General features: G+C 54.6%; 4 protein-coding genes across 4 annotated transcripts; 2 read left to right on the top strand and 2 right to left on the bottom strand.

Annotated features, from left to right (window-relative positions):
* Positions 1 to 155: 155 nt before the first annotated feature.
* On the top strand, positions 156 to 2429 carry MRS44_006482 (uncharacterized protein; the record flags this gene model as incomplete). Its single annotated transcript, XM_046278124.2, has 3 exons — positions 156 to 644; positions 700 to 1164; positions 1212 to 2429. 3 exons carry the CDS (start codon positions 156 to 158, stop codon positions 2427 to 2429), a joined length of 2172 nt encoding a protein of 723 aa, XP_046139920.2.
* Positions 2430 to 4755: 2326 nt separating this feature from the next.
* On the top strand, positions 4756 to 5562 carry MRS44_006483 (uncharacterized protein; the record flags this gene model as incomplete). Its single annotated transcript, XM_046267338.2, has 1 exon — positions 4756 to 5562. One exon carries the CDS (start codon positions 4756 to 4758, stop codon positions 5560 to 5562), a length of 807 nt encoding a protein of 268 aa, XP_046139919.1.
* Positions 5563 to 5863: 301 nt separating this feature from the next.
* Positions 5864 to 7679, bottom strand: MRS44_006484 (uncharacterized protein; the record flags this gene model as incomplete). Its single annotated transcript, XM_065621784.1, has 4 exons — positions 5864 to 6560; positions 6618 to 7019; positions 7083 to 7250; positions 7309 to 7679. 4 exons carry the CDS (start codon positions 7677 to 7679, stop codon positions 5864 to 5866), a joined length of 1638 nt encoding a protein of 545 aa, XP_065477856.1.
* A 2607-nt stretch (positions 7680 to 10286) lies between these two features.
* MRS44_006485 (uncharacterized protein) lies at positions 10287 to 12685 on the bottom strand (the record flags this gene model as incomplete). The annotated part of the gene is made up of 8 exons (XM_065621785.1): positions 10287 to 10335; positions 10549 to 10710; positions 10763 to 10912; positions 11243 to 11409; positions 11467 to 11628; positions 11690 to 12125; positions 12285 to 12417; positions 12487 to 12685. The coding sequence occupies 8 exons, from the start codon at positions 12683 to 12685 to the stop codon at positions 10287 to 10289; spliced, it is 1458 nt and encodes a 485-aa protein (XP_065477857.1).
* Between the last annotated feature and the right edge of the window lie 2491 nt (positions 12686 to 15176).

Consider the following 15176-nt stretch of genomic DNA (forward strand, 5'->3'; position numbering starts at 1 on the left):
CCGGCGACGATTTCATTGGCCAATGCTGAACGCCACCGCCCCGGACCCTCGGGGCCGAGAGGGCCGAAGCCGGCATGCCTCTGAGATCAGATTACGGTGGTCACGGAAACTTGGAGATCTCCAAGTGATTGAAAGAAACCTCGTCAGTATCCATCATGGCTCATCCAAAGGACAGCGCAGTCGACCGAGGTTCTCCCCACGAGTCTCCCCGATCCCAGGCTTCGACCGAGCATCACCGGCAGCACCGGTCTTGTGTCAACTGTTACCAGCGCAAAGTACGATGCAACAGGATCCTGCCATGTACTCCCTGCGCTCGTGCCGGACTTCAGTGCGTGTATCCGACAACAGCACGTGCAGCTTCGAATAAAGCACCGTCATTGCAGGATATTTCAGACCGCCTGGAACGACTCGAGAGTCTACTGCTGGAAATACTGGGCAGGAATAGTGCTAAACATGCCCTGGCTCCAAAACGGGAGGCTCAGGTACAAGAATCTCAGATACAAGAGGCTCGTGCCGTACCTGTGCCTCCCACCAAACTGACCTATTTAAATGATGTCAGCTCCAGACCATGGGAAGCTCTGCTGCAAGCCGGTAATCGGGCTCACTACGTTGACAATACAAACCTGCTTGACCTCTTTCAAGATGTATGCCACCCAATATCAAGAGCTTGGATATGTCGGGGTACTGATCCTTTCCCAGGAAGACCGAATCAATCCCCCCGAACTCGATGAAGTGCAAGAGAGCGTACCTGGCTCATCCAGCGGGTTGAGCCTTGCGCTTGGTTTATCACCCATGGATCTCGACTCAGGCACTGATCCAGATCGCCTGCACCCAGACGCACGGCTCGCTCTGCGATTGTGGACAGTATACGCAGAGAGAGTAGATCCAGTCCTCAAGATCCTCCATATTCCAACTGCACAATCTGCCATGATCGCCATGATCTCAGGTCCAAAGCAGACTAACCATTCTCTCGAGGCACTGGCATTTGCAGTCTACTTTGCTGCTGCTACCAGTTTGTCCGAAAATGAGATGTCGACGATCTCAGTAGACTCTCGGCAGGGGTTCCTTCAGAAGTGCAAGTTTGGACTGAACCAGGCCATCACAAAGGCTGATTTTCTGAACGAGCCAAATATGACGACGCTGCAGGCATTGGCTATTTTTGCAGTAAGTGTGTCTTGGGCGAATTTTCTATCCGAAGCTGACCGTAAAAGACGTGCCTCAGGGTTCACGACAACAGCCGCGCCGTCTGGGTCCTCATTGGAACTGCGATCCGGCTAGCGCAGTCCATTGGGATTCACCGAGACGGGGCCTCGCTCAAGCTGGACCCTTTCGAGAGCGAGCTCCGTCTCAGGCTGTGGTGGCACCTCTGTGTGCTTGACTCGCGGGCGCCCGAAGACCACGGCTTCACCAACACCATCGAAAACCTCGATCAAGGGCTCCGACTGCCCCTCAACGTTGACGACGCTCAGCTCTACCCTACCATGAGATCTTTGCCTCCTGATTCTGAAAAATGGACAGAAATGACCTTTTCCCTCGTCCAGCTCGAGGCTGCGAGGCTGGTACACCGAATCTTGATCACAAAACCGAGGAATGACCTTGAGACTCCGGAGAATATCGAGGCAAAATGCGCAGTCCTCGAACAGCACAACCAGTGGATTGAGTCGAGGTTTCTATCTTTGCCCCCGGCGTCAAATCTTCACAATGCTGCGTGTGCCCACTACTACACAGCGTGCGCCAAGATCGAGTTTATGCTTCAGGTACGCCAGGAGCTGCACCTCAGCCGGCACAAGGAGGCGCCGGGCGCCGTGTTCAGGGGCCTTGGGGAGCGGCCATTCACTGCCGCGTGCCGCACATTGGAGAGGAGCTGGTCCCTGGCGAGCGGGCAGATCTCAATGGATCACACGTGGATCTTCAAGACCTACACCCAGTGGTACGCCCTAGCCTACGTCCTGAGGTACCTGTGTGCTTTCCCCAGCGTCCCCGAGACTGAGGAGGCGTGGGTGCTGGTTAATCGGGTCTTCAGCTCCATACCGTACGCCCAGAGTGGCCAACTGGCTCGGGAGAGTAACACCGGGAGGAATAGTATTTGGAAGTGCCTGGAGTCGCTGCGCTGCCAGGCCTTGAACGCGAGGACAGCAGCTCGAGGCTCCCCTGTCCTTGAGCCCTCCACCCCTAATAATTCCCAGGGCAGCCCAGTAGAGGATGGGGCACTAACAACTGAAATCAGCGCCCCTTCGGTTGGCCTCCAGGATCAATTCTCCAGTTCAGAAGCTGCCTCGTTGTTTGCGGGCCAAGCGGAGCCTCCTCGTGTGTCCGATACGACGCAGTTGGCGGATCAATGGTATAGCGGGCTGCCGTCCTTTGGCGACTTTGCGATGCCAGAGATGCTTTACTTGCCCGAGTGGAATGACATTGTCAACGGGAGCTAGCCTGAGTACTTGAGGTTCAGACAATGTAATTCAATAACTAGAGGCGAAAGGAGTCGAATTTGTGTGATAGTCATCAGGACATTGTGTAGGTTATAACTTGTCGCCCTCGCGCAAAGAAAGTCGTTCCCGTTTAGTACCGGAATGTGACTTTTGAGGCGCTTTGAAATTCAAAGTCGTTCCAAGGCGTTCCTGGCAGGAAAAACCATGAATTTCGTCGGAGGTGGGCCAGCATCGAAGACCCCTCGATTGCGTCGACAGTGCAGCACTGATAAGCCAGTAGTAGCACGGGGCTGTCCTGATCCGAGGGCCCTATTTCTCTTCCGGAGCCATTAGTTTCTTGCTCAAGGCACATCGCGTGGTAGGCCTGTGTCTCAATGCTGTAAGTTATTGGTTGTGCCCGGGGACACTGAGCCTCCGAAGCCTGTCCTGCTTCATGCGCCTGATCCACTGCACCATCATCATTATCGACATGGTTTTCGATAAGATTTAAGTAGTCTTTGAAAATCCGGTTTTCGTTCTCCATGTCTTGTCTTCCCCACAGCGACCGCAGATGCCCCTTTTCATGTGACTTGGTCGATATCCAGACTGAGACCTAGGTCTCGGATGACGGTCTCAACCCCAGTCTATGATGCTGATGGTGTGCCGTCTCGCCTCAAGATTGCGCAACGCCGACGCTGGCATTCCCCGCACTGGTAAAGATGTTCCTCGGTTGGTATTACACCGAGGCTCTTGGTCAACGTCTTAGACAAGGCCGGCCCACGTCCGAGCCCGCTTATGGAGTCTGGGGATTTAAGATGACGATTTGGCGCAATTGGTTGCACTACAATCGATATCGAGCGTGAGAGGTTTGAGCTTGACACTGGTAGTAGAGCGGAGTGTATCTGCGTAGTATAACTGCTGGTTGAGCTCTGACACGGGTCTCGTAGCCTCAATTTGCACTGCGTAGTCTGACGGAAGCCTGCGACATGGAAAACCCGAAGTCATCTTGCTGCATCCAAGAGCCCTCTATTCAAGTTTCGTACGAAGCGAAAATGAAGCTCAAGGACCAAAAGGAATCCCCAAGGCTGTGGTTGAAGTCTTTATGCCAAATTAGCCTCTTGGGGGGCTTGGCAGTGCATCCGGGTGAAATCATCACCAGAAGCCCCCAATCGCATACCAAAATTTGACCAAATTCAATTGAAAAATGCAGTTCAAACTGGCTTAGCATGTTGGAATGAAGCAGACAGATCGAATGCCCAAGTGCCATTCAAGCAGAGGACATGAAACATGACTGACCCGGGCATGAGGTCTGGTGATGGCGCGTCACCGATACGACGGGCGCAATGGACGCAGATCGTCTCGATCCAGGCTAGCGGCAAGATGACATCTCGCCGAAATTGCGACACCGCCTTTGATTTTATCCAATGACTTGGTTCCGAGGCGCAGCCACCAATCGTCTATTGGGCCCTGCAACTGCAGCAAAGTCGACTGTGTCGCAGAAACCCTGGTGCTGTCTCTTCGGGGTTGAGCGGGAGGGAAGATGAAGCTTGGGCCCAGGCACGCAATCCTAACAGCCCCAATCCCTGAAGCGAGGACAAGGGAGCCAGCGAGGACCCTGGTCGGCGAATCATCGGAATGGTGTGTCGACCCTCTAGGAAATAGAGTTCGATAGTTGCTGCAAGGCATTGGGAGCGCTCGTCACTGTTGACAGGATGCATAGTTGGTCAGGAGAGTTGGTGTTGATCAACAGTGAAGGATATTCAAAGCTTTCGGGGAGCGAGCTTATTGGATGTGCCTGGCGTCACACAGGCACCTTCCCAACGTGTCAACGCTCGAGAAGGAAGGAAGCTGTTTGCCAAGAAATTGGAAGGCAGTCCGTGGGTCGTACCCGCCCCTGGTACGCCGCCAGCCACTTGCATTCGTCCCAAGATCTTTCCTGGTGAGAAAGCCAATTTCAACTTCCCCTCTAACTTCCAGACAACACGAGGGTGAAAATCCTTCAGGACCCTTGAGTGCTCCGCCATCTCAACTCCCGTCGTCACATACCGCCTTGATCCTTTCTGCAGCCCGCCTGCCTTCCTTGGCCGCTCTCGCCAATTCCCAAGTCCCGCTTGGATCCTTTTCCTGCATCGCGGCACGCAGTCCTGTGCAGCCGGGTTGCCGCCGGCATCTCGTCCAACGCCTCACAGCTTGCAACGGCGATCCCTTGTCGATAACCCGGCGCTAGGAGCCGCATGACACTGACATAAGGTTTCGGGGTATTTTCTCCTGCCCTCTCACTTCTCTCCAACTCCTTCTCTTGAACAACACAGACCGTCTTCTCGCACAACGTCAGAATCGCGCAACCATGTCTGAGCTGCTCACTTTCCCCGCATCGTCAGCGGCCATGCTGGAATCTCGCTTACCCCCGTCGACCCTCGCCCAAGGAACCCCCTCGCGACCCTTCGTTACCCTGACCTTTGCAACTTCGCTCGACTCGTCACTTTCTCTCGCACCTGGTGTACGGACCCGGCTCTCTGGGCCCGGCTCCAAAGCCATGACCCACTATCTCCGTTCGCGCCATGCGGCCATCCTCATCGGTGTCTCCACCCTCCTAGCCGACTCGCCTGCCCTGAACTGCCGCATCGCCGGTGCTGCAAGACAGCCCCGTCCCATCATTATCGACCCCCATCTCCGCTGGGTTCCTGACCCCACGGATAAGGTCCTCGAGGTCGCACGTCTCGGCACCGGCCTAGCGCCCTTTGTCCTGACCGGGGTGGGTTCCGAGAGCTTGCCTGCCGCGAGTGTTGCACTGCTTGAGCAGCATGGCGGCAAATATATTCATGTTCCAGCCACGTCTTCAGGTCCTGGCAGTCGCATGCGTTTTGATTGGCGCGCTGTCTTTGATGCACTGGTCCACGAGCATTTGACCAGTGTCATGGTTGAGGGGGGTGGCCAGATCATCAACTCGTTGCTCAACCCGACGTTCCACGACATGATTGACTCGGTCATCGTCACCATTGCGCCCACCTGGCTCGGTCAAGGGGGCGTTGTCGTATCTCCGGATCGGCTCCAGGACTCCGCAGGTGTTCCGGTCCCAGCTGCAAGGTTATCCGAAGTGTCGTGGCATCCCTTTGGTGAAGACGTTGTTTTATGTGGGAAGCTGCATACCTAGTGCCCCAGAACTGGGCTATATAAATATCTCATGTCCCTGTCGCTTGATTTGGATCTAACATTCCCTTTTCGCTACCTGTGGCTCTTTTTTATTCCTTTCTCTTTTGTGTTTAACACATCCTCCTAACATATGTAGCCTCTGAACCCGACCTCGAGATGACCCACTAGCCATCCGCCTCGCCAGGAAAGAATCATCTCATCGTCGATATCGAGTCTCGAAGTCAATAGACGTCTACCTCCTCGCGACCAGATATTCGCCCATCGAATCACCGATGCCTCGATCCAACCTCGACCTTCACGTGTCAGATACGACCCGTCCACTTGATTTCCAAGCTCCGCAGTGGATAGTATGCGAGCCCCGTGACGACGAACGCCGCCTCGAAACCGAGATCCCCGATTCGTTCTCCTATGGGTCCAGTAAACCATGGCGTGTCCATCGATGGTATGACTAGCCCGAGGCTGACCAACGAGGCACCCATGGCTGCCAATCCCGTGGGAAGATATCGCCCCTTGTTCCATATTTCTGGGTCGTACGAGCTGTAGTCTCTCTTCCGGAAAACCACAAGCTCCTCGATCATGATGGCATCGAAGCATCCTGCCCAGTACCCGATGATGCTGAGGAAATTCTCAAGCGAAGTTGTCCATTCAGCAGCCGCATAGATTGCCATGGGAATCATGATTGCCATGGTGACAATGATGAAGAAGAAGCGAGGCACCTTGGTGAAGACTGGGAGGAGCATCTGCAAGCACAAGGCCACCGAATACATGGAATTCAGCGTGTTCCCGACGACACTCAATGCAAGGACGACCAGAACGAACTTTCCAAACCCGCCAGCCGGCGCAAGCATCTCGGCCAGCACACCGCCGACCCCATAGACGTCCCACGCCGTCTGCCACGACTCGTTGTTAGGGATAGCACCGCCAATGGCTGCCCCGAGTATGAGAAGAGGCGTTGCGGGTGTCGACAGCCCCAGGTACACATATGTGAATACCTTGCGCCTAAACATCTCATCAGCTCATCGACACTCATGGCAAGTTGAAGCTAGGACCACTCACTTAGGCTCTTTGGGATCATGATAAATGGTGAAGTCGGACACAGTCCCGCCAAAGGTCATGAAGTATCCGGCCATCAAGCTTCCATACCCAATGACGCCCTTGACCGTTGCTGGTTCATGCTCTACCTGTTGCATGAGCTGCTTGCCTCCGCAACCAGCTGCGATGGCAATGGCAATCAAGTTTGGAAGCCACTGCCATCGCTGCCAGGCGTGGATGGCTCGATATCCAAGTAGCGCTGCCACGAAGCTGATTGCGCAGACAATGCCGATTCCCACATTGACACTGATTGTAGCCTTCTCGTTTAAGGCTGCAATGGCCTGTCCGCTAACGATGGTTCCCATGAGTGTGAATCCAGTTGCCGTTCCCGCGCTCAGGAGGATTGGAATGACAACAAAATAGAGCCTGTGATCAAGGTTGCAGCATCAGCAGTTGGGTTCCAGGAAAGGATTCAAGATGGAGCCCTACCCGAAGGAGTATCGAGCCTGGATCATCTGCCGCATACCAGTCTGGTACCCTCCAATTCCCATGATGGCTGGCGGAATACATGTCACAAAGTTGAAGAAGAGGATGATCAGAGAAACGTCTCGAAGCTTAAGACCATACACGGTCGTGCCAAGGGCTCCGGTAGGCAACCTATCCGTTGGTCAGTAATTCCTGGGATCATCAGGTCGGGGCAGCTTGGCCAACGGACGGTAGAACGCAAAGGAGACAGGTGAAGAATACTGTGAACAAGTTGCTGTGTTGGGTCTGGGTCCGTTCTTCTATTGGCACCGGCAGGATCCCGTTCTCTTCGACGCCAGCATCAAGCACTTTCCTGTACCACCTTGAAGGTATGCCTTTCATGTGCTTGACGGAAGCCGCAACCTCGACATTGGGGCCGTCGTCGTTGCCATCATTCTTCGTCTGGCCTGGCCAATGAGGGGTACGGTTGGCCTCCAGGTCATCGCCAGCTGGTACCGTCCGGCTGATGGTAGACGACTCGAAGTTCATGATTTTGAGCGATGGTTCGATGTCGTTGGCGTGCTGTGAAGATCTGAGGTTGGAGATATGGATTGGGGGCATGACATGGTTTTCAGCTTTTCAACATCAAGGACGGCACAAGGGCGGAGAGAGAAGTCGTCTTGCATCCCGAGACTCAGCACCTTGCACCTACCCTTCCCTGGCCACTATTGTTCCTGCTATGGATCACTAATCAGTCAACCGCAGATTCCAACTTGCGCTTTGAACCTCAGGTTCTTGTCACATAACAAGAGTCGTCCGTTGATGCCGCTTTGCCAAGGCTGCTTTCCACAGACGGCAATCGGATTTGAAGCCGTCTCGTGTACTCAGTCTTTGACTGATGTGTCACGCTGGTGAGAAATTTTGTTCAGCATGCATCTTGGCGACTAAGGGATTTTGGAGATGAAGTCAGCCCTCTGGCAGCCACCCGACCCTCCGTGGTTCATCGACACATGGCTCCCATCTGAATTACACTGGGTCATAGGTACTTGCGTTCGAGGATCTCGGAGTCTGTCGAAAGTCGGTGACATTCGCTATGGCCCATCCCCTGAGCCTTTGGACGAAACTGAGACAGTTCAAGCAGGCTATCCTTCTCCCTGCATGCGGTTCGGAGTTAGCGAGTAGGCCGACATCTCTTCATGATCATCACGACTTGCTCAACTTTGGCTCAACTCGCAGGGGCGCTGCATCCCAGGTCCCTGTCGACGCAGGCTGTGTGGGCCTCTGAATGGAACTTGGTCAGGACGTCAAACACTGGCGCAGATCCCCTCGAACCGGCCTCTCTCCCTCCCGCGTTGCTGTTCTTGGGATATCTTGCAGATGGAGTCGGTCTACCAAAGCAGAGCAATGGCACGCGGACCGATGAAGCACCTGGGCATTCCCTCCCCTCACAAACCGGGCACAGGGACCCTCCTGTTTGATGAGCAAGGCCAAGACCGACGTGTTCTTACATTTGCTCATGCGTCCTGCCTTCTCTCTGCTCACACTATCCACGGGCTGCTAGCAAACATGGGGTGGAGAAACGCAAACAGCTCAGCCTGTCCCTGCCCGGCTGAGACAGGCGAACTGCCGTTGTTGATCGAGTACGATATTGTCTCACAAATGGGATCTCCTCTTGGCCGATAGGACACCCCTGAGGAGTTAGACTGACGCGAGACGAGCCGTGAGCCAAGCTCTCGCACCCCTCCCGGGAGCAACAGCAGCTACGTCAAGCCCCAGCCCTAGACCCGCCGGGTTGACGCCGGGGCCGTGTGGTGGTGCCCATGATTGGGGTGATTAGTGTGCCTGAGTGAGGCAACACGCACCCAACGAAGCTGAGCTCGCCTGGAGTACTTCAGCCGGGATCTCTGCGCCTCGAGCGCCTCTTTTCTCCCAAAGCCCAACGAGGAAGTTCGAGGAGCAAACACGCTCCCGCCCCCTGTCGGCTGTTGACTGTTTGTTTTCCATTGTTTGTCGCTGGTCTCGTGGCCAGTTGGTTGTCGATCTGGGACATGCGTGTCTTTCATGCGAATCTTCCCTACAGCAAGCATTTGTGCGCGATTTACCTCCGACAACCCATTTACATGTCCATGTGGAATTGGAAATAGCATGAGTAGCGCCGATACCTGATGGATCATGGGGTGGGCTCGCCTGGCAGTTGGATGGTTGGCCATGCAGCGGCGGTACAGTACTGGTTGGGATGCAGCAATCCTTCTCGTGCCGATCCACATACTGTGATACGTGTCTAAGCCTCTTCGGATGAGAACGGCGCCAGATCTGCCAACAAGATCGAGAGGCGCCAAGGTTGGTTGTGGTGGTGTTCGCGAGTCGTGAATCGTGAATCCAAAGGCTCGGCGTCGTATAACGGCGGAGAGTGATGGATACGAAGGCATGAACCGCCGGGTCGGATGAATGCTTCCAGGCCGGCTCTAACGAGTCGAGCGACCAATGCCACGCTACAGCAACTCCCCCGATAGTTTGGACGGTAAAACACGCCTGATGACCAGCCAGACTCTGCCGACATACTGCACGATGCAACGGCGGAAACGCCCGTCCGAGGCCAATTGGAGAGTTCTTAGAACTGGGCCGCCTCAGGGTACTAGCCTGTCGCTCCGTCGGCGCCGCGCCCAGTCTAAAGTGACCGGGGCCGAGTGTTGGGTACGTTCCACACCAGACCAGTCTCGGGGTAGCCACATGGCAATTGGCGGTGATGCAACTAGCCGCGCCTCGTTTCTCCCAGGTCCCTGTAACTCGTGCCAAAAGGCGACACACCCCCATCTCAAGATGGATCCATCCGACGGAATGAGATGAGACGGTCTCGAGGGGGAGGGTGAAAAGGGGGAGGGGCAGGAAGGTAAGGTAGGTAGGTACAGTACAACACCGTAAGTACATAGTAGCCGGCATCAAGTCAAGGGAACACCATGATGGTGGCAACACTTTGTGGGCAGATAACAACAGACTAGATCTGCAGACCAGACGTGCTCGGGACGAATGTCGCAATGAAAGAAGAAATTTGATTTATGACTTTGAAGCTCCTCAATCTGCAAGAAAATGACTGGGGGGCCCGCCTCACCAAGGCGCAGCAATCAGGTCCCCCATGTTGCGGGTTCCGGCATCCAGATTTGGTTACTTGTGTGAGACGGATACTGGCTCGCTGCCGTTGCCGGCGATTGGTAGGGATACAGTGGAAAACTAGTCGTGGTTGGCTCCGATGAGCACTGCTGCTTTGTGACTTCTGGGCCTGATGTCACACTCAAAGTGCTCAGGGTGGCTTCCATGAGAAACAGACATTGTCAGCAACTCGGCACGCATGAGGGGCAGGGAGGGAGAAGCAGAAAAGAGTGAGTGAGTGAGTGAGTGGATACAGAGTTGTCGTCGTCAACACAGCATCCAGGAACGAACCAAAAAAAATAAAAGAAGGGGTTTGTGGGGAGGGTGGGGGGAGTTGACAGACCAGGTTCCGCCATTGGTAAATTGGACTCGAGGCTCTATGGGACTCCCGTCTGGGCCCATCTTCTTGCGGAATTCGAGCGTTGCTAGCATGGTCGCCACCATGATCCAGACGCTGTTGTCGGCCAGGAATCGGCCGACGCAAACTCTATCCCCCGAGAAAGGTCTTGTGAGAATCTAGAACCGCGACTAGAACATCCAACGTGGCATCAACGTACCGTCGCCCGAAGCCAAAGTTCCCAACCGGGAATGGCTCGCCCGCGCCGCCGTTGACCAGAGGCTCGTATCTATCGGGGTTGAAGTCGTGGGGCGCTCGGTAGATCCGCTCGTCGTGCGCCATGGCATGGGCGTTGGCGTAGACCACGGTCCTGGAGCTTATCAGACTCTCCCACGTCCTCGTAAGAATGCAGTGCCGGGACTCCTACCCTGCAGACAAGGTCAGCCGAGTTGCTTAAGCTCTCATTGCGAATGCTCCGTACCTCTGGGAATGAACATGCCCTGATAGACGTCATCCTGGAGCGACTTGTGCGGGATCCCTGGTGATGTCACCAGCGTCAGTCCAGGCTACCGTTACAGGGTACTGGGTCCCCCTTCCAGCCCCAAGCCTTACTTACCTAGAGGGGCCAAGGGTGACCATCTGTGAAGAGCGGGTTTCTGTCAGACTGATAGAAATTTATCCAAGCGAACTGTGGCCGTACCGATAGATCTCCTGCACAATGTGCTCAATGTATGGCAAGGAAGCCCGGTCCGAAAAGTTGGGCAACCTATCGGGTCCGATGACCGAATCGAGTTGGCTTCGGGCTTTCTCTTGTATTTCGGGATGAAGAACCATGTTGAGGATAAAAATTACACATGTTGCCCAAGTCTGAAAGTTTGCTGCTCAGTAATCAAAATCAATCGTCATTCTAAACGTTGAACCCACCGTGTCTGCGCCCGCAATAAAGACTGCACCAGCGGCGCCCTTGATATCGTCGAGCGACCACTCTTGTTCCTGACCGTTTTCCTCGTTGCGTCTATACTGGCGTAAAAGCTCGTGTGCCAAAGATTTGTTGTCATCGCGATCATCCTTATCGAGAGTCAGTTCCTCGCTTACAACTTTCAGAGGTTGTCCAAGAGCTGCACCGCTAGTCAGTCAGTTGACTTACATGCTCAGACTGCGCTGCCGCGAATGGGACGTCGTGGAGTTTCTGGATAGCCCAACGCCACTGTCGTGCAAACCGAAGTGACCAGTCACGAACGATCCAGTCCGGCAAATGGCGAGCTGTGGATAGCGCATGAGTAACTCCAACCACGTAAAGAGGACAATGTGGGTTCTTTCTCGCCTTACCCAGGGGTACTAAATCAACGATGCTGTTGGCCGGAGCCCCGCCGTTCCCAGTGGCGTACATTGCGTCGTTGGCAATCTGGATGTACGGGTCATCGTCCTTGGGTACCTCAGTACCGTAGCTTACCTGGAGCACAATAGCCACAGCAAGCCGACGGAGCGAAGTCTCCCATGAACTGGGCTTGCCCATCATGTTGCGAACCGTCCGCCGAGCCTCGGTTATTTGCAGCTTGTGCCATCGACGAACGTTTGTGTTGCTGAATGAAGTCTGAAGTAGTCTTCTATGCATCTGCCATCGTCGTCCGTATGGGAGAAAGGTCAACGTTTTGCCCCAGCCCATGCTAAGCGAGACCTTTGTGAGCGTCCGAGGTACAGGTCCTGTCACTCATGCGACGGAGGATTTCGATTTGACTTACACCTCTAGTAAGGTGAACCTAGGTCGGTCGCAGAAGTTGGCCCCTTTCTTTTCAAGGACATCCCTGGCTGCTTCCACGCTGTTGAGGACAACGATGGAACGGCCAAGAGACTTGACATGGATGATATCCGAGTCTTGTCCATATTAGAGCCAGGGGTTCCCGAACCACCATCTTCTTAGATAATAACCGGGCTGTTACTCACCGTATTCTCTTGCCCACCTGGCATATGTTGCCGCAGTGTTCTCCTTTGGTATCAGACGAGTATGGCCTAGAAGGAACTCGGCCGGGGGGCCAGGAGGTAGTGGCAGTGTGGGTTGAGTACGCCGGTGAACCAGAGCGAACCACATAACCGCAAGGACGATGGCTAGCTCAATAAGAGCCTTGGCTGTTGTGAACTCCATGTTGACGAGCAAAACTATGGGTTCAGCAGGAATGAAAAAAAAAAGGCAAGGTCAAAGTTGAACGAGCTAAGTAAACTTGGTAGAAGTGGTATTTGACAATTAGTCAGGGCACTCAGTAGTTGGTCGTTGTTTCTGTCTTGGGAAGGAACTGATGAGAGCTCTGATGGGGATGGGGATGGCTTCACACCAATCTGGGGACGGCCCTTCCTCCAACTAAGATAGCACCCGCGCGCCAGGCTCCTGCCTTCCCTGCCTACATGCCTTGGCAGAGCACTAAATCACGCTGAGATGCAGCTTGCTTAGGTACTAGCAGTAGCAGTGATTCAAGCACCTTTCAACTCCAACCGAGAACGAGCCACCAAGGTTCACCTGATTTCTGAGCTCCAAGTTCAGGGCAGATTCCAATCGCGCCTACCTCGTCTGTCTGTTTGTCTGAATGAATCGTGGGGCCGACTCCGGACCGATGGGACCCTCTTGTCGCGGGGCCGCGCCGGCGGCTGGCCCATACAGAGAGCTGGTACCAACTCCCATTATACGCGGCCTCAGCTGTCAAGAACATAGACTGTCTTTCCTCTTTCCTCGATCGACACTACACGCACCGTACTCTTCTCTCAGCTGGGCGAACGGAGAGACGTTTCGCGACGGGAGTTGGTCAGGAGAGACAGATGATGGGCCCGGGCTTGTCATCACCGACATTTGGACGAATACATGACCACGACGAAACTCTTGGCAGCGGTTTTGATGCCATGGAGTTGCAGACGGGAATGACACATGATGGCGCGGCCACAATCGACACCATGTTCATCCATGTTCCACTCGTCATTTTCTGCATCTAGCTCGGGGCAATGTTGCTGCGATGCTGCGATGCTGGTTGACGGGTTCACGACGGGACTACGGGTCTGGGCCTCACGGCTTCCACACACACTCCGTGCGCCCCCCGCGATTAAGTTACGGAATGATTAGCGGATTGTCTTTGCTAAGACCTTCGGCTCCGTTCCTCTGGAGCAGGACCCTTGCTAGTTGCGCCGGAGGGTCCTGCGTGCTTGGACATCCATCAGGTAAGATGGAGCCCGATCCAAGACATCCGTCATGATCCAAGACAACCGGGTCGCGCCATGAGCTTCCAAGGTCCCGGAACGAGGTCTCGAGAGAAAGGAGAGCCACTCAGATGGAAGTCGCAAAAGCTAACATCTAGTTTCCGCGGTGAAGCGCCTCCTCGGCGACCTTTCTTTCCAAGTCCGACCACGGAGTGGAGCACCTCACCGCAATGCCATGTGCTTTGACATCAAGCTTGACGTGGTGGAAGAGTGGAGGGTGGCTACATACCGACGCTAAGTAAGGGCCGGTACTTGAGCTGAAGGGTCTTCCCAATCGCGAATGCTCCGTAGGCGAGTTATCCGACCCAGAACTTTGCCGGGCTGGGAGATTCGGGATTCGGAGGACGTCCTCCTCGGCCACGGCATCAACAAATGTTGGCTAGTGCTGCCACGCCATAGTGTGTGCTGCACATGGACCCTGTCCGAGTGACCATGAGACGGCTCGCCTGAGAGAAATACTTGACCGACAGAGTGGTACGAGGATTATAACAAACGACATATCAGGGAGGCTTTGTTCGTCTTTGGATGTCTAGGATGCTTGGCCGATCCAAGTGGAGCAGTCGTCTTCATCAACCCTGGTTGGTGACATACTTGTGCCATCTGAGCAAATTTAGCTCTGATGAAACTGACTCTTGCTCACACAATCATGTTTGTTAGTCCACTTAGTCATCTGAGACTAAGAGGCTGAACGGAGACCTAGAACGGGCGGAATACGCGAGGTCGATAGTGGCTTATTACTCGTAATATCTCAACTCGGAGTCGACGAGGAGCGGAAAAGATGAAGACCAAAAAGGGACGAGGATGCGAGATGATGGGAAAAAGCAAAGAGTCAAACAGAGGGGGCGGAAATCTTGCAGCTAGGGCGCATGCGACAAGCAGGTGTCAAAGATGGATGCCAATGGAGACGTGCTGCATGGCACTTTCTTTCACAGCCCTAAGACGGCAAACAACTTGACAGGAGCCAAAAAGTACCGCATCCCCTCATTCACAGTGGGGGGATACCTGCCCACTAACGCAGCAGATGCTCCCAACTGTAAGCCACCAGGGTGGTTGCAGGTGCACCTGAGGGTGCCCGAGATTGCACCCTGAAGTGATGGAAAGTGGGATCCATGGGATGGGATGGGATGGGGATGTGGGGGCATGATGATTGATGCTCGGGAAAGCGGGAGTTTGAGGCCCCCCCCGACCCTCGTGGTCCTGTATGTACCTGCCTTACCAACAGATGCGCGCTTCAGTGGCGGTCCAGGCCAAGTATGCCCCACTACAGATGCACGTTCCCCTCAGACAGCCCTGACCTCACCGCACCGCACTACGTACAACATTCACTCAGGCCATTTTCATCCAGATCAACCAAGACACTGCTCAAGGGACAACCCAACCTTTAGGACCCGACC

The sequence above is a fragment of the Fusarium solani genome, assembly GCF_023522795.1.
Source record: "Fusarium solani strain SB1 chromosome Unknown bctg00000003_1, whole genome shotgun sequence".
In the NCBI taxonomy this organism is placed as follows: Eukaryota; Fungi; Ascomycota; class Sordariomycetes; order Hypocreales; family Nectriaceae; genus Fusarium; species Fusarium solani.